The following is an 18,337-nucleotide window of genomic DNA, read 5'->3' as shown; positions in this document are numbered from 1 at the left end:
GAGAGCAGAGGAATCCAGGGCTAACACAGCAGGTTTTCAAAGACACTGGTGGGTCATAAAAGTATTTAACAGTTGGCAGATATTAGCCTGGGCTTCCAGAAAAGGGGGAGTTTTAAACCCTGAAAGTTGTGTGCAGAAGTGCCCTTCATCTGAAGGGTAATGTGAAAGCAAAGCAGGACAGAGTTGTCTGTGGTGGTGTTGGTGCAACTGGGAGCTGGAAGCTTCAGTGCTGCTCCCACCTCACTGTATGGATTACTTGGGAGAAAGCAATAGTCTTTCCATTCCTCTGCCCCATCTACCACAGAGCACCCTGAGACCTCCTGTGGCTCAAAAAGCATCTTTAAAATCCATAACTTGGCAAGCGCTATTTAAAATATGGTGACATCTGAAAGGCTGAGCACCACAATTTGTTTTTGTAGACAATATTGGATGGCTTCAGCCACTGTGCATAGCGTGGAGATCAACAAATGTGAAATGAGGATATACTGCAGCATCCATTACACACTAGATTTGTCCTGTGCTGCCTGGATTTGCAAATCCATTCAGAGGCCTGTGAGGATTTTCTTCTAATAAATCAACACGATTGGCTAGAATGTTCCAGGGAAATCCTTTAATTATTGCCTGTGGGTCATTAACTTTAGCAAGAGTGACTGCCCAAGCATGGGTAAGGTATGAGCAGGCACTATGTGGAGGTGACATCTGAGGAAGAGAAGGGTTTCTGTTCTGTGTGTTTAGGGGAAAGGACATGACCCCCACAGTGACATGTAGAGGGTAAGCCTAGGGGAAACATCACCACCTCTGCTTCTAATTAGTCAATTAATTGCATTCAACACATACTCATCACTGCAGCAGAAGCATCTAATACAGCAGCATGTAGTGCCTGTGAGAAAACAGTTGTGTAGTTTGGGTGCCATGAGCACTTAAATAACTGCATTGATGGGATGTAGAACAAAATCACTGCTACACAGCAGGAAGCATTGCACTCCAGGGAATTCCTGTCTCTAGGATCAGAGCAAGCTGTTAAATATCCACAGACACTGTATTCCTTTTCCTGGCTTGCTGATGAGTTGTCACACTGGGTCAGGAAGGCATGGCTACAGCAAGCAGGTGACAGATGGAGCCTGCTGCACTGACCTTTCATTGCACTGGGATTTCCTGCAAGCTGAAATCATCTGAAGTCATCTGAGCTCAATACCACTTTGGGTATTCAGTTCAGTTCTTGGAACACACTTCCCTTTCAGCTGGAGCACCAAACTCTTAAAGAAAGAGAGACCCTTCTCTTGTCCATAGGGTGTAATTTTTTCCTGGACTTGGTGCTTATGTGAGGGTATGTGAAAGTGTGCTCCCACATTCCTTTTTGCTTGCACAAAAGCAACAGAAAATGGGAAATAAGTTCTGAATCACTACCAAGGAAATAACAAATAATTAATGGTAACAGGAAACTGTATTTTGCATGTCATTAGACGTCATTGATATAATGAAACTGGTTTTATTCCATAGATGTTGGCTTTGGCCTATAATAGAATGAATAGATCTCCTGTTAATGAAGTACATGCAAGGTACTGCTGTGGTAAGCGTGTTCTTCTTGCCAGAGCCCAAGGCAATGAGTGTAGGATGGTAATTACAGCTTCGGGAGAGGTAACATTTTGAAGACTATGTAGTATGCAAGATACAATTAAATCACATGGCTCAAAAGACCTGGAGAGAAAGTTCAATGCTAGCCAAAACCATTCAACATATTCACAGTGGCTATCAGATCCTGCTCTCGTTTATACTGTTGAAACTTCAAAGTTAACATTAGGATTTATTCTGAATCTACACCTTCAGGAACGAGGTCATTTGTTTTTGCAAACAAATGTCATAATGTGACTTAAGATTTATATATGTAGGAATCACTGATGGATTGTGGTCTCTTCCTTTTGCTAGTATGTGCACTGACCAGCCAGATGAGCCCAAAATCTCTGCTGAAACCATCTCTTTGGTGTGAGTAGGTAGAAGCCAGTGGTTCTGGTCTGATCCTATGAGGACAACATCCCACACATATCTATAAGGAAGACCCAACTCTCATTCCTGATCCTGATCAAAAGGAAGGGTCTGTCTCTCAGGCACATTATAACCCTAGGTGTTTAATGGGAACCTTATTTCCATCGTAAACTTCACATGAACCATTAAGGTAACAAGAGCCTACATCAAGGGAAATGTGCTGCCCCTTGGGCCTCTGCAGGGGCTGAGAAAGAAAGCACCACATGCTTCTGTGCAACAGAAAAATATTTATTGGAATGATATCCAAAGGATCCAGATTTCTGTGCTTGCCCTCCCCTGTGCACACTGACAGGACACAGTGAGGAGCAGCCCTGGCTCAGCAAGCTGAGGCAGGCAACCTGAGCCCTGTGCCCTTCACATCACACCCATCCTGCCTTCCTGTCCCAACAGCAGCCATTAGGTCACCACAGACCTGTTTGTAGGAGGCAACAGGAAACCCAGACTCCACTGTGAGCAACATCTGCAGGGGTGGGCAGAGGCCCAAGCCCAGGGAAGCTGAGTTAGTGCTTGGTGTCCCAGGGGACCTGGTGAGAAGGGGAGAGTGTACAGTGGCAACAGCCTGAATGGCACACACAGGACAGCACAGAAAGTTGGGAAGCATCTTCCAAGTAGAAGACCATGGTAGGTTAAACCCGGAAGGAAGGAACAGCAGAAAGTGGCAGTGGGCTACCAGCTCCTGTCACAGTCCCTGTTAGACTTGGCTGTGGTGTGGTCATGGAGGATGACATCCAAATTAGCAGCATGATGAGAGAACAGAACGAATTCTTAACACATTAATACCCAGCAAGGCAGTTTGGGAAAGGGCTCATCTTCATCCTCCAGTCCTGATGAGCCTTCAGATGCAGTATTTCCAAAAGCAGGCTGGAAAGGGATGCAAGAGAAGGATGTTAGCATCCAAGAGACTTTTTCCAGCTTCCCACTCTGGAAGAGGGTTTCAAAAGACTCATGTATTGAGAGAGCTGAGGTGTGAAGGCAGCAGTGTGGTTTCTGGGCACATCTCAATTATCAGCTTTGACTTCATATAACAGTTGTAGAAGGTGTTTCCTTTAGTTGTTCGTAGTGTGAACATGGGATCTAAATGTTGTTTCCATATTGCTTGATTTAAAAGGGTTCCTTTTGCTCTACTTCAGCAATGTCAGGAACCACCTTTTTACTTCTTGTCTACGGGCCAGCAGTTTTTCTGCCTCAGAGGTGTGTGCGGGGTTTTTCACCTGTGGCTGACTGGACGAGCAGGATCCTGACTTGGAGAGACTGGATCTGATCCTTGTTTAATTTTTTTAAAACCCAGTCACTATCACTCTGCTACTAACCATCCTCCAAACAACACTGATCTCTGTGGGATCTTCTAAGAAGACTAGATTAGGGAAGGATGCATATTTTGGTTTTGGAAAAAATAAATAGCTGTATCACCAGCACGAATCCATGAATCCCATGTGGGTCTCCTATTATCAAGTATGAGAAGAGATTTCTACCTTGTTTTTGAAAGCAGAATCTTGGAAGGAAGCTTCTACTGAATCAGCAGTGCTCATGCTGAGACACGAGCTCCTCCCAGACTGGAAGTACTTTAGATGAAGACAAAGATTCTCTGTTTTAATTTCTGTCAGAATCTGATTTAAACCTGGCAAGGGGAAGAAGTTTTATCTATGTTTAAAACTTCCAGGACTGGTGAGGGCATGAATTACATTAGCCAAATTAATGACAGCCTCCAGGGTTGCTTATAAATTGCATATTGCCTAAGGATCACCTAAGCACTTAAGCAAGCCTTGCACAAAGGAATTTTCTCTTGGCTGTCTGGCAGGTTGTCAACTTCCACATGCACAAAGCATGTGGGCTAAGGGCAGAACTAGCTCTTTTGTTTTAGGCCAGATCTGTCATCAGTGACTTCTGGTTCACAGCTGTTGCTGCTGCTTTGTGGAGGACTCCACAGAAAGACACTTTGAGCAGCGTTGTCCCTGTGCTTGTTGGGGGCAGCCTTGCAGGAGCACTGGTACAACAGGCTGCTGAGTGACTGCTTATGGACTGGACAGAGCTCGGAGACCAACTGGGAGACCTACCAGACCTTAGTTCCCTGTGTTCTTGGTTGATTTCCACATCCTTTTTAGCTGCTTCTCAGCAGCAGAAACAAGTGCTCCTTTTTTCTCTGTAGGGAGGCATTGACCTTGGCAGAGGGGAATGCGTGCAGTCCACGTCTCATTATGCCTTCAGCACTAGCTTTGTGCCCAGAGCAAAGCAATGGGTGCACTGTGGGAACGTGTTCACACAGAACTCACCCCCTCCAGGGCACGCACTCATTGCTCATATAACCCCATGTTCCTCTGTGAAAAGTGAGATGCGACACCAACTGCCTCTATGAGGTCCTGGTGTGCAGACCCAGTTGTATCTGCCTCGACAGCAGACAGGGTTGGGTACACAGTCCTTCTCACCAGCTGCTAAATCAGCCAGCCATTAACAAGAGAGGGCCAGGACTGCTGGATAAGCTGCCAACCAGCTGTTTTTCAGCATATTTGGGGCATGTTTACTGTCACTGTCTTTGCTGCAGAAAGGAAGCCCTAGAGATGAGAGTGGACAGGATGGCTGTGAGGCTCTAACGCAAAACCTACCGCGTTTTTTGGGCTGGGATGCTGAGAGACTTTCCAAGGCATAGGCCACCTCTGACCCTTCCTCAGTTGAGAGCTGATCCTTCAACTTCTCCAGCTATTTAAACAGAAACACAGCAGTAAACAAAGGCCCATTATGAGGAGCTCCACAGAGTGTTGGCAAGTGCAGGGCAAAGGAGGTACATGTAAACTGGCTGTAACCCCTGTAGAGAGGAGGCTGTAGGATACTGGGCTAAGAGTCAAGACAGGGCTGAGGCAGGTCTCCAGGCATCTAGCCACTGCAGCAGAGAGCATTGCTCTTCCACTGCTCTGGATTGTCCCTCCTCTCTCTCCCTCACAGTTCTCGCTAGCTTTCCCTGGTTATAATGTGGGTAGTCCACCATATTGGTTCTTCATCCATAGCTACTATTTTCTAGTAGACTGTGAACATCTACAGCCATCATCCCGACTTCTGCTCTGGCAGACTTGCCCCCAGAAAATCAGAGTTTTACATCCTTCAGCACTGGAGCGAGGGGCTAGCATAGGAGTTGGTAGCCTCCCCTCTGGCATGATGCACCATGATTTTTCAGTCTCAGGTGAAAAGTGCCATGTGGAACCTAGCATGACCTCCAGGATCCATGCAAACAGCTGGCCTGAGAAGGACAGAAAAAACACTTCCCCTTTTCATGGAGTTTGGGGAGTGGGAGCCGTGTCAAGATTGCTGCAGACCTTTCCCTATTCCTGGGCACTGTGTGTAGGGTGGGGATGCTCTGTGTGTGTGTGTGCACTTTGATCAGCCCGGCAGGGTTCTGGCCTTAGGTAGGGCCACCTTTACTGTCAAAGAGTCCAGAAAAAAATTCTGTTTTAAGTGGGCAGTGGCTATCCCTCCCAACTTCAACCTGTTATTTAATGTAGCCAGCTGATACAATGCTTAGGAAGGAAGCATGACCTCCTCTTCCCACTTGCTTTTCTTTTATGGAGATTTCCATTGGTGCTTAATTTTTTCCTGGCTCGGCCTTCACTGGCATTTCATTGGTGACAGAGGCAGGAGCTGCCTCAGCTCTCATTGCACTCTTCTATAACCTTGCTCTCTTTCTACCTTTTCCAGCTTGTGCAGTTGTTTAGCCCAGGTTATGCTTTTATAGCCCAGATTCTCCTTTTCTCTTTGTGCAATACATGCTTACATCATATCATCAGGATGAAGGGCAGCAGGATGCAAAGATGGAAGAATATGGCATAAAGACAGCTTAAACAATCCTTTTCATTCATACATGCATGCATCAATGTGTCAGTGCATTTGCTTTTCTCACCTGTTCAAGCTCTTCAAATTTCTTTGCCAACTCCCAGTCTGCAAGAGGGGAGAGAGTAATGTCAGTATCTGCATTGCCTCCTGAAGCTCAAATTAAAAACCTTTTCTCATTTGTCCTCTCCAGGGGTTGACAAGAAAAGACCTAGTTATCATTTAATTCCTACTAGTGATCTCCAAATGAATGACAGCAGAAACTGACATAAAAGTAGGTCTTCTCTGCTGAATCCTATTGGACTTTATCCTAATTCTCCATTATGAGGGAGGCTTCTTTGCTGTTCACCAGGCCATAGGGGAATTGGCCCGATGAGGTCACTTATTGTGCGACACCAACTCAGGTGAACTTCCTTGCTGCTTTTCAATTTTATCCTGCTAAACAGCAAACCTCTAATGCAGGCTTTTCTGCCACTGGCCTTTATATGAAATTTCATGGCTTCCTTTAGGACTTGTTTATGCTCACATCACCCATCCCATGCAGGCAGAAGTCAGAACACACAAAGTTAGCCTAACAGAACTTACTGCTTTATAAGTCAGCAAAGATCTGGGCTAGCAGAGTGGAGCAACAGGAAAAGGCACATAGCAGTGAGTGCATGGATTCCACACCTCTAAATGTTGAGGGAGCACAAGGACCTGGGGGCCAGCTTCATAGATCAGACTTAGAGATCTCAAGGCTAATCAGTACTGTACTACTGTCAAAAAAACTATGCAGGTGGATGAATGAACTGCCCTGAGACATCCTGTTCAGAAGGAGGAGAGAATTTGGTGCCTGGAAACAGGCTTTAAAACCTCCAGCTGAATTGAGACTGGCCTGGACTAACAATAGGGAAAGCTGCAGGGATGGGGGTTTCAGTCTCGCTGCTCTTGAGGACTGAGGTACCTCATTCTACACTCAGACTGTTGTCAAAACCATTTAATTTTTGAACAAGATACATTAGCTCAGTTAAAGCTGAGTGATTGGCTGCAGTAGTCCTCCTGGGAGTGGAACCCAAAGTGATCACCTGGTTTTAAGTGCTAGTTTGGGAAAAATGCACTAAAATAAGCAGAAGAGCCAGGAAAGACCTAAGGAATATCTCTGCTGGGCCCCACAAGCAAGCCAAAAAACAGCCCTGTAGCTGCCTCTTTTGTCTACTCTTAATGTGGCACCAGGCATTGGTCTGGATTGTCAAAGGGATTTAGGACATAATTCCCCTTGATTTCACATTTCAGATAAGACTTCAACTCACAAACACATTGCCAGACTTGTTTTGGGGTTTTTTTTAGTGTTTGAGACTGAGCAGGAGGGTTTCAAGAAAGAGCTGACTGCTTTCTTGGTTTCTGCTTCAAGAAGGAAACCATTTTGTTGAAAAATCCAGAATATTTTCAGACAGATACTTAACTGCCAGTAAAAGCAGCAATCCCTAAGCAAAACCATTACATCGGGACTCAGTTTGACAGATGTGATGGGGATGGGGATGAGAGTCAGGAGGTGTGGGCTCTGTTCCTGGCACTGTCAGCAACGACCTCGATCATATTCCTCCCAAGTATTTCTTTACATATCCATAAGGTAGAGAGAGACATCCTGGCATATCTATAAGTCAAAAGTGCCACTTAAGAGATGTTGTTGTTGTTGTTATTATTATAGACATTTTAACCTCTTTCAGAGTTTCAAGTGCCTATTTTGGCTTGACTTTCTGAAAACTGTAAGTTTGGCCAGCGACTGCGATGAATAGAAAATGAACAGCGGTCGAAATTTGGAACAGATTATCTCAGGCAGGGAGAAGGAAGTTAATTTATGGATGAAGCCTTGAGAAACTGCCTGCTGTAAATCCTCTGTCTGTGCTCTGCTCAGAGATTCATTATATTCAATTGTCTGGCATAAAATGCAGCCTTTCCTCCAGGAGTAATAAGTGCAATAATCCATAAACCTATCATAAAAATGTTATTTCTTGAATGCATCCTCTTTGAAAGAAGATGCCTTTGTTAGTATAAGGACTTGATTTATTTGTGTTTATTTATTTGTCCCAGGCTTGTTTAACCACTGCCTTGCTGCATTAACAAGCATCTGGGGAAGAGCACTGAGTGAATTTGATGAATGGATTTTCATAACAAAATGTTTTCTGGGCCCTGCTCTCAGCTGTTTTCACAGGGAAGGGCAGCTTCCTGCTCTGAGACCACCACATACAGCTCCAACCCTCCCCTGGGTGCAGTGGCCGTGGGAATAGCTGACCTCTGTAATCGATTTGGTGCCCAATGTCAGGGAAAGCCCAAGTTTCTCTTCAGCAGGTTTGAGTTTAGCCACATGGTGGCTTTAAATTTGGTGTCTGTTCACAGAGCACAAACAGGAAAACTTCCCCATGGTCTGTCTTTGGTGTCTCCACTGTGTGGGGAAAGCCCATTGTCTCAACCTCTTCCAGCAGTAGCAGGGGCTTAGGCTCAGGCAGGAGCTCCCACTGCTCTTGTCCCAGCCTACACCTGACCCCAAGGGATCTCACCTACACAATCTCGGTAAAGTTTTGTCGCCACCCCACTGCCCCACGTGTTCACAAGGTGCTGCTGATTTCAGCAAGATGCTGAGCTGTCTCTCAAAAGCCCATGGGGCTGTGTGGGGTGTGGGTGGAGAGGTGGCTCCCAAAGCTGGCCCGTATCCCAGGCATTGAACGCAATGTCTCAGGGATATCAGGTGCACAGGAACTCAGCAGAATCTCTTCTTGTTATTACTTATGTACACACAGAGTCTCACTTGCCAGCACAATGTTAAGTGTCTGAGGATGTGGGAAATGTGGTTTTTGGCATTGCAAAAGCAGGTCCTGGAGCCCCATGGTGGAGAACATCTGACATGTAGGCACCATACTGGGTGCTTCTGCTTTCTGAGCAGCTGGTATTTCTGAGGAACCTGAGAATCAGGTTCCTTGCATTCATGCACACACAGATTCAGAAAGTGGAGATCTCCCATCCCCTTTACTTACCAATATTTTCTGGCCTCCGCCATGCAAATTTCTTATTAAGAAGTAGATTCAGCAGTGTGTCCTCATGATTTGTGTCTTCTCTCTCTGGAAGCACTCGGTTCTCTGCAGCACATAAAACACATCTTTCTCAATCTCATCAAATTAAGAATCAATTAATTGATTCAATTAATCTCTTAATCACATTAAGCAGGGTAAGGAGTGGAAAGAAAATGTCTCCTGTCAGCACTCATGAGGGTAGAAGGAGCTCAGGGGAAAAAGAAGGTGTGTGAGCACAGAATAAAATGTCCAGGCAGTGAGGGCTGTGCAGTGAAAGGGTGTGTGGGATGTGGAGCCCTCCCTTCCAGCCCCGGGCTGCTGGCCAGTTTCTATGCAGCTTCATCAGCATGGCTGGCTGCAGAGAGCTGGAGACATCACCTTCATTTAGACAGTCCCTCTTCTGCAAGGCGGATATAGTGGATGCCTCTGCAAAGCCAGACAAGCAACCCACCAGATCCTCTCTTCTCAAAACTGCAGGTGTTCCCCCCACTCACACCATGCACCTCCCAGGGCCAATAGAGGTGAGAACTCACTTCTCATGAGGCTGGTATGTGGGTACCACAGCTGACAAGCCCTGAAGCCCCACAGCCCGTTCTTGCACTAACACAGCCTGCTCTATCTGACTGCCAACAATACTGCAGGATTCCTCCTGAACCAACTGTGGAGGAGCTTTAAGCAAGACTATGCAGAGTTTTTCTGTTTTCCAGGAAAAACTTCCCCAAGCAATTTGGACATCTCTAGGAGGCCCCTTTAGGGAGCTTTCTCAGTGGTTTTACTTTAGTGGTTGTGGCTATGCCCTCAAATGAATGGTTGTTAAGGTCAAGGGTTTGGCAGAAACCAACAGACACAGGACGGGACTAATCAGTGCCCTGAAGAGACCCTCCCAGCTCTGCTCAACAGATTTTCAGACTCATCTGAGACTAGAATGTTGCACTGATTTTTGATAATGACAGAATAAGAGCCAGACATTATAGGTGGAGTGACCATTCCACAAAATCTTTGGTTTGAACACCCCTTCTGCACACCAAGACCCTACAAAGCCCTAGAAGATACCTACAGAATCCATGGAAAATACTAAGAAATTATACAGAAAGGGTTATTTTCTCTTCTTCATTAGGACTTCATCTCAATGGCTTCAGGGAGGTAAGAAAGGAGAAAACAGTCTCGAATAGCCATCAGCCCTACAGAGCTCTGAGGGGATGAATGCAATTATTTTTGATAAACATGAGGCAAAGCATTATACCAGGTGAGCCTGAAGGATGCTCAAGAGTATATGGGAATCAGCTCTGTTAGCTGAAGTCACATAAATCTGCAGAAGCAGAGGGATGCTGGACAAAGGGGTGCTCCAGGTATTTGGCCAGACCCAACCCTGCCTCACGCTGCAGCTGAAGCCTCTGGCCCCGACTGTGATCTCTAGAAATAAACCCAAGGGAGTGAACAAAGCTATACGCTGTGTAAAACTTGCAGTTAGCATGGAGTGCTATAAACCTTGTTCTTAAGTCTGAAAGACAGTTATAATTTTAAAATACCTACTTTTACTTGCTCAGGGGATTTGCTACAGGAAAAAAAACACCCTATAAACACTCTAGTAAAAGCTAAACACAAGCAGTATTTAGATAGCTTGGCCTTGGGAATATTTTGGTTGTCATTACAAAAATAAATAGGTGATATAAGATGAAAAAACATTTGAAAAGCAATGTTATTTTCAAGGCTATATTTAGCTGCTCATTCTTTTTTCCACTGCCAAGTCTCTTTAAGAAAGAACATTAATGATTGACGTTTCCCTGCAGTATAAGTTCAAGCTAAGACTAATTTAAATTATGGGAGAAGAACATACAAAAAGAAGTTCTTTTTATATTTTTTTTTTTTTAAGAAAAAAAGTTCAGCAGCACCCTACTACTGACATTTATGAGCTGCCAAATCTCATATGGTACATACTTGAAATGCTACTCTCTGATATTTTAATGTTTTTCTTTGGAGATTTTTTATTGGAGAGAAAGAGCTACCCTTAACAGATTTCTCCAGATCTGATATTTTCACTCATTAGCAGAATGTGTCATGCAACCAGCTGCAGATTAGAAGAACAGCTTTAGCTCATGCTGATATGAACAAGTCTCTCACTAGCACCCATGTTAATTGATTGTTTAGTATAGCCCGAGGTTCATTTTGTTTCCTTTCCCAGATAAGCGAGTGTTGCATTGGCCATGGCAAGCAGCAAAGCAAAAGCATAACCACCTACCTGTGTCATGTAGCCTGTATTCCAGCTTACCTTGTAGTAAAAAAGGTTCTCCATGTGTGGATGGGACACACACAGTCATGGTCAGGATGGTTAGCACTCCAAGACACAGCTGGACAGACCACATCTTGTCCACGTTCCCACTGCCCAGAAGCATTCTTCCTTCAGGCACGGTGGAGGACTTCAATGCAACCCAGCGCCAGATGAGCTCACTTTTAAGAGGCAGTGGATGTGCCGTGATTGCAAATGGCCTTTGGAGGAGGGGAGAAAAATATCTCTTGAGATATAATTCAACCTGTCAATATGATTCACTCCTTTGGGAGTGGACAGAACAACCCAGTAACATATGTCAGATGGAACCTGTTCAATAGATCTCATATCAGACTGATCTAATGAATTCTGATGTTCCCACAGGCGTGCACTGTTCACGCACGTTGATATGCATTCCATACATATGTACATTAAAAATATTTTTTCAGGGCTGCTGCTTTAATGGAGTTCAGACATGAGGACTCCCACGTTAGCAAGGAAGATTTGTCTAATGTACAAGTTGCCATATTTTCCCAGTTTGGACAGAATCAGGCTAATGGGGTTTTGTAATTTATCATCTCACTTCCTAGCTCCTATATTAATTAATGTGAGATATAATGAGTGCTGAAGTGGTGGGAAACAGAGGGGTAGAGCTCTTTTCATTTAACTGATTGGAGGATGTCGAGTGTGTCTTGCTCACTGTGACTTACGGCTTTGTCAACGGGAAAGGCATCACACCCTATTTTGGGATTATTTTGAGTGGGGGAGTGCAGATTTGGCAGTGATATGGAATACGTCAAGGATGGGCAAGTGTCTTCAGTTTTTTTCTTGGGGGAAAAAAAAGAAGTGGAAGGTCAGACGCTGGTTCTGGCTACACAGCCTTATTTTATAATTTTAGAACAAATTATAGAGGCATATTGTACATATTCCATGTCCTCTCAGGTCATGACTATGTTTTAGTTTGACTTCCATTCATTGCTTATCCATCACTACTGATCAGGGACCTGCTACAGCTTTTCTATTACCATCTTACCAAGAAAAAAGTTGTAATAGTAACAGCACTAAATTTTGTTCTTCACTTCTGCTTTTCATGCAGAACTGAATCATCTGCACTTGCCATGGTTTAACCACAGCCAGAAACTAAGCACAAGACAGCCGCTGGCTTACTCCCCCCGTGGTGGGATGGGGGAGAGGATCAGGCCAAGCTCTGACTTGTACATACACTCCTAGTGACTCACTGTGTGTGCTTTTTTGACACCACGTCATGCCAGATTACCCAACATAGCTTCATCTAATGGTACCTGCACTTCATCTTAGTATCATTTCCATGTTTGGGCTTTTGGCTTCTGGTCCCCTGCTCTCCCTACAACTTGCTCTGTGCCTTGGATATGTATAGAATGACTAGCCTTTTAATAACCCTTGTATTATTTTATTATTTGATGTATTATAAATAAAAATATAGGGGAAGAGGCTTAGAGTTTTTGCAAGACATGTCTATAATAATGAATGTGATGCTTCTATTAATGAATACTTCTCTACTGAGAAAATATTCCAAAATTTTCCCTGCAGATATAATATGTACAAATAAATTAAACTTGTATTTTCCCTCAGATTTGTGTGAGACAATGATCAGCTAGCTGAAGTACTTCCCTTCTTCACAAAGTTCTGTTTGGACTCAAGGATACCTGTGTTCCACTAAGAACACTTTTCCAGCCACCTCTGTCTCCCTAAGCTGCCTGTTTCAAACTGATCAGGGTTGAGTAGCCCCCATGAAGCAGAGGCCATAACTTGATGAGCAGCACCTTGCACAGGAGTCCAGTATGGACAATAGTAGCTATGACTCAAAACTAAATTCCTAAGAGAAGGTCAGGTCCATTTGAACTTGGTGATAAGTGCCTTTCCAGCTTCCTATCAGCTTCTCTTGAGATCTGCTGTGAAATTGACTTTGCCTTGATACACAGTGGGTTCTTCCAGTTTGTGAAGAATCCACAGATCTCTGACTGTTTTTTCCTACCCTTGGCTGTAAGATCTCATGGGCTATTGGCAGGCTCTTTCAGGAAGATGAGTTATTCCTGGGATTTCCTCTTTCACTGCAGAGAAACTTCAGTCCTGGATCATTGCAATGTTCAGCCCCCAAAGCAACTCATGTATAGAGTGTGCCAGACCTTTCAAATGAGGGCTCTGGTGAAGGTGAGAAACTGCCATGCTATATTTACATATGAAAAGGAAGATTACTGGATGCTGTGAGGAGTGGATGCTCTCATCGGATGGGTTGGTGAATAGACGTCTGGCAGCTGCTGCCAAGCACTGGTGGAATTTTTGCATTTTTTGAAGTTATGAGGTTGTTGATTTGCAGTGTTGGACTTCTCTAAGATTTCTACCTGGAAAATTCCGCTGCCCATTTGTCCAGATGCTGGAAATACTATTATACTTTGTTCTTACGTATTTTATTCTCCACAGGAAAACAACATAGTCTCCACATTCTTCCTACTGCTTCACTCAGTGATAATGTCTTCTACATGCTCCACTGAGTACTTGTGTCTGGAGTTCAAGGATAATGAGAGCATGAAGATGTGAGTTCCATCTCCACCTTCCAAGGTCCTATTCTGTTTTAGCCTCACCATGTATTAGTTTCTCTTTCCACGGAGCTGTGCAGACAAAGCCAACCAGTCCAGATGGCAGGAATGGAGAAAACTTGGCCCAAGCAGATGCCACAAATTCAGCTGCACTAGCCCTGAGCATGAGAGAGATGAATAACTATGTCAGGGCCCAGAGGGTGTTAATAGTCCTGAGCATCCTCAGCTGGGGCCTCACCACCCTCTCTGCCCATCAGCTCAGGAGCCCCATTTAAGCTCAGCCCTGGTCCACTTCTGTTTTTCCCTGAGCTATGCTGGTCTGGGGCTCAGTTGTCTTTGCCTGCACATGGTCCCTGCTGATCTGAACCCAGACCTGCAAGTTGACTTCCTGGCCTAACCTCAGATATACCCCATCTCTGTGGACTGTCTGATATTCACTGACCTGTTTGTTCCTGACTAGTGTCATCAGGCCTGATTCTCACCAGTGTATTGACTTCCATCTTGACCCGGGGACCTGGCTCATCATCAGGGGCTTCCCTGATGAGGGGGGCTCTTGACTGAATCTGGCTGCAGTCTTTGATCCTGCCCTGCTTGTCCCTCTTGGGATGGGTCCCTGTCTTGCTGTCAGCACCACTGCACTTGGCTACCTGTTCCCTCTGACATCATCTTCCTCAAAAAATTCAGCTTCTCTCTGTGCACAGACTCTTCTGCCAGGTGGATCTTGGAGTGATAAAGGCTTTCAGGTATGTTATATAAAATCCCCGTTTCTCTGAAGTTACTCTGAGCTTTGCCATTAGCTCTAATGAAACTAGGGCTGTCTCTAGAAGAGATGCAGCCCCAAATAACCTAACCTGAGTTTAATCCCACTGTTTCAGAGCAAGTCTCAGACAGATGGAATTCATTGTGGGACTTGAGTGACTTGTAGGAGGCAGTGTTGAGCTGCTGAAAAAGGAAAATAAAAAGGCTATTTTACAGAGCCAGCTTGGAGTGGCAGGTTTCCAGACCACTTTGTATGCTGCACATTTGGGATTTGGAAGAGAGAGAGAATATTCTTTTCTTTTTCAGAGCCTCCTGAGGGCACACAAAACTACCACATGCATCATGTATTCCAGGTGAGCCTCATCAGCATCCACAGGCTTTGTCATGGTCTTATGGTCTCCACTTAACCATAGCTTGTTTTGTCCCAAAGCAAACAACTTGCTGAGGGAGGGCCTGTCAGGGAAGTGTCTTTACTAAAGACTGGGAGAAAGTACATATGAACTATTACTCAACCTTTGCCCCAAAGATGGGACTTGGCTGTAACTAGTTAGTCTCAGGTGGTAGAGACAGGGTTTCATACTGTGTGGTACATATGGGGAGATTTCATGCATCTGTTTTCTTGCCTAGAATGTTCCTAATAATAAGATGAGGGTGGGGAATTAGATTTGGAAATGGGGAGTGGACATGCCCTGTAGAGGGAAAGACAGAATGAGGGCTTGCAAGTGCTATCAAATCAGGGGGAAGTTGGTGAGCTTTACAGTTGGCAAGAAAAGGCAGCTGCATGCACAGCAGGGGTGAAATGAACTTCCTACACAATGTCAGAAAGGCAGGAGTCATCTTGCTCCCTGCCCTGGGCAATGACTTAGTGTACTCCCTCTCCCTCCACATGCCCCGATCACCTCTATCTATTTACATATGCAACAAGCTGTTTCCTACTTCTGTGGCTAAGTCCTTTCTCTCTTCCATAGTGTCTGCCTTCCTTGCTTGTATCCCCATTGTAGACTTTTCCCCATTTGTCTCTTCTGTCTATATTCCTATGGCATCTATCTGCTCCTCTGAGTCTCCAACTGTGCTTCACCTGGTAGGAACCAGAGGAGAAGGTATTGAAATGCCTGTCCTCTTCACCTTTCATCCCTTATATATTTAATGTCTGATTTCTCCTCTGCCTGAGTCACCTCTACCCTGGGGCAAACTTGGGAGAACAAAGCACACTCCAGTCTGTTATTTAAAGCACCACTGGAAGGTGTTCAGATACTCTGCTGATGTGTGGTGCAAAGTCCCTGACAGGGCAACTTGACTGCAGAAAAGAATTAAAATATTGTGCTCATAAGCCAGGAGAGTAGTCCCCCTCACAGCTCCCTGAAAGGAGAGAGTGCATAACAGGGAGGGAGATGTTGTTATAAAATGAGATTCTCTGTTCCTTAGGGGACTGTTAAAACCAGTCAATATTTATGAAGCTTTTAGTCTGACTCATACAATTTGTTCCCCCTTCTACGTGCTTGTCTTTGGGACTCAGCTGTTGCTTGGCCTGTTACTGACATAAAATTATTTGCTGTGGTTTAACTGTGTCTTTGCTTAGAGAAAGAAAAGGGAAAGGTCCAAGGCAGAGTGTAGAGAAGCTCAAGCTTCCACCTTACTGCAGGCAACCAAGGGCCACAAAAAGGGAAGCATCACCAGCTCCTATCAGATGGGCATTGTACTACAGAGAACCAGTTCCTCAAGGTCAAGGCAGTGGAGGATAAGAAGTGCAGCTGGGCTGCCTTGCCTGGCTTTCAAATCCACATTGAGGTCTGTCAGGAAACCATCCAACTTCTCAGAGAGCAAGACAGCTCCAAAATATCTTCCTGGAGGGAGGGACTGAAAGAGTAAATCAAGAATGTAAAGGCGTTGGATGTGGGAAGAGGCAGTCTGTGAAGAAAAAGCAGGGAGCAGAGGAAGTTGTGGTACCATTCTCACCTCTGCCTTATAATGCTGAACTGAAGTGCCTCCTCCAGATTCAGCACTGTGTCCCTACTGAGTGGGGTTACTTAGCTGAGGTTCCTGGTGAGGAGAGGAAGGAAATATAGAAACCTTTTCTGCTCTGAAATGTGCCATGACCTGCTGATGTCAAAGACATTTCTAGTGATGCTGAATGGTAAATATTGGTGTGGGTGTGTAAGGACTAACCTGACCCCCATGCCATGACAGTGTCCTGAAGAGGTGGGGTCTGGAGTGACCTGGTTATACCATCAGATTTACCCTGAGCTCAACCCCCTCTGTTCTGACTCACTTTCTGCAAGGCCTAAGTTCATCTGGGATGATGAATGTAGCTTGTGCCTGTATTACTTTGAGTAACATCACCAAAAAGACAAGGCTGGGTAATTGCCTGCTAAAAATGCTGGTTGGGGCACTTCTAAGGTTGTAGATGTCAATTCTATCTGCTAATAGTGCCAACTTTCACACTGTTGTTCCCCTTTCTCACTCTTCCTCTTCTCAGTTACCATCTGGTTTTTTGGCTTATTGAGAAATGTTGCCCATTTCTTCTAGAAAACTATCACTACAGGGAGGCATGAAGGATACATAGATCTGTTGTGTTTTGGTGAAACTTGTGCAGATAATGACAAACCTTGCCTTTTGGAGAGCCTGTCTTTTTACCTAACTTTTCATTTGCACCCCGAGCTGCTAAGAATCTGTGAGACTTCTGCACATGCAAAAGAGTGTTTTGTTGAGTGAACACCACTGCTTTTTGAGGGCAGACTTGCATATACAAAATCATGACTTGAAACAAGGACTCCAACTGAGGCCGTAGGACATATCCCTCCCTCACCTTTTGGCCTGCTTACCACCCTGAAGCTTGGGAAAAAAAGGTGGAACAAGTGGTAACAGGAATTTTTGGTGTGGTTCTTTTGTTTTTTGTTTTTTTTAATCCAGAAAAGGATGGGCAGGTGCAATCATACAAGGTGATTTGTTTAGGTAGAGCTAGAAATTTTTCAAAGTGGAATATAGCAAAGTCACTGCTAGGCAAGAACTGTAGTGTCTTCAGGCCCCATCAAACTCCCTCTTACAAAATCAGTGTGTTGTGGTTCCATCCAGGTGGTAGTGACTGACTAGCTGAGAATGGCCCAGGTGCTTCACCACTACCTGCCGCATTGTTAGGATTCTTGTGGGCCTGCAAGCAGCTCGATGTGGAGCACCAAGTGACTAACATTATTTGGGTTGGTTCTGTTCTTTTGACATAAGAATAAGGAAAGGATTAAAATGAGGAAGAAAAATATAGGAAATGTACCACTTTTAATATTACTTCTCTTTAAAGGAGACTTTTGGAATGCATACCTGACTTCAGATTGCAAAGGTTGACTCTCCAACTAGACAGTCAACAAAAGCCCTTGATCTGTAAAGGGATGGCTTATGATTTTCCTAGTGCCCCCCATTATGTTACATATAAGCACAAGTTTAGTTTCCTCTTCGCTCATTCTTTGCAATCACCCCATTCACTACCCCTGGTGAGCTTTATAATACCTTAATCCTTGCAGGTTTCTGCTCTCCTTGTTCTTCAGGAAGCCTGAATTCCCACAGGCACCATTCAGCTACCTATGGAAATTACACACCTGCTTCTTGGTGCTCTTTGCCAATGCTGTAATGTTTGCTTCCTCTCATCCACCTCTTCTGGCACAGGACTTCAAACCTCTCTTGAAGTGTTTTAGCTTAGAAATGCAGGGAGGTTAATGTCTGAAGTGTTATTCTTTTTCCCCAGCTGTTTTTCCTCTGCATCCCTACATCACCTGCCTCCCTCCCTGGGAGGCCCTGAAGCATCCCTGCCCCAGGGTGGGGGTAAATCCTATTTGAGCCCC

At 44.8% G+C, this 18,337-nt stretch overlaps 1 protein-coding gene across 1 annotated transcript; it reads right to left on the bottom strand.

Moving 5' to 3' along the window:
- Positions 1-2,418: 2,418 nt before the first annotated feature.
- UTS2B (urotensin 2B) lies at positions 2,419-11,379 on the bottom strand. Its single transcript, XM_050307958.1, has 5 exons — positions 11,176-11,379; positions 8,871-8,972; positions 5,930-5,967; positions 4,644-4,737; positions 2,419-2,904 (listed from the first exon to the last, which is right to left on the bottom strand). The coding sequence occupies exons 1-5, from the start codon at positions 11,297-11,299 to the stop codon at positions 2,879-2,881; spliced, it is 384 nt and encodes a 127-aa protein (XP_050163915.1). The 5' UTR covers positions 11,300-11,379; the 3' UTR covers positions 2,419-2,878.
- Positions 11,380-18,337: the final 6,958 nt, after the last annotated feature.

Source organism: Myiozetetes cayanensis, unplaced genomic scaffold (genome assembly GCF_022539395.1).
Source record: "Myiozetetes cayanensis isolate MyiCay16 unplaced genomic scaffold, myiCay2020 scf13, whole genome shotgun sequence".
Classification (NCBI taxonomy): Eukaryota; Metazoa; Chordata; class Aves; order Passeriformes; family Tyrannidae; genus Myiozetetes; species Myiozetetes cayanensis.
The sequence above is the reverse complement of the archived record's forward strand: the minus strand, read 5'-3'. Positions and strand labels throughout refer to the sequence as shown.

What these genes read in the sequence shown, in the direction of transcription:
- UTS2B (XM_050307958.1), bottom strand. Translation starts at nt 11,299, where the DNA reads ATGCTTCTGGGCAGTGGGAACGTGGACAAGATGTGGTCTGTCCAGCTG. An exon ending in AGAACCTTTTTTACTACAAG is followed by an intron (nt 8,973 to 11,175) that starts GTAAGCTGGAAT and finishes TATGTGCTGCAG; the next exon opens with AGAACCGAGTGCTTCCAGAG. An exon ending in GCGGAGGCCAGAAAATATTG is followed by an intron (nt 5,968 to 8,870) that starts GTAAGTAAAGGG and finishes CCCCTCTTGCAG; the next exon opens with ACTGGGAGTTGGCAAAGAAA.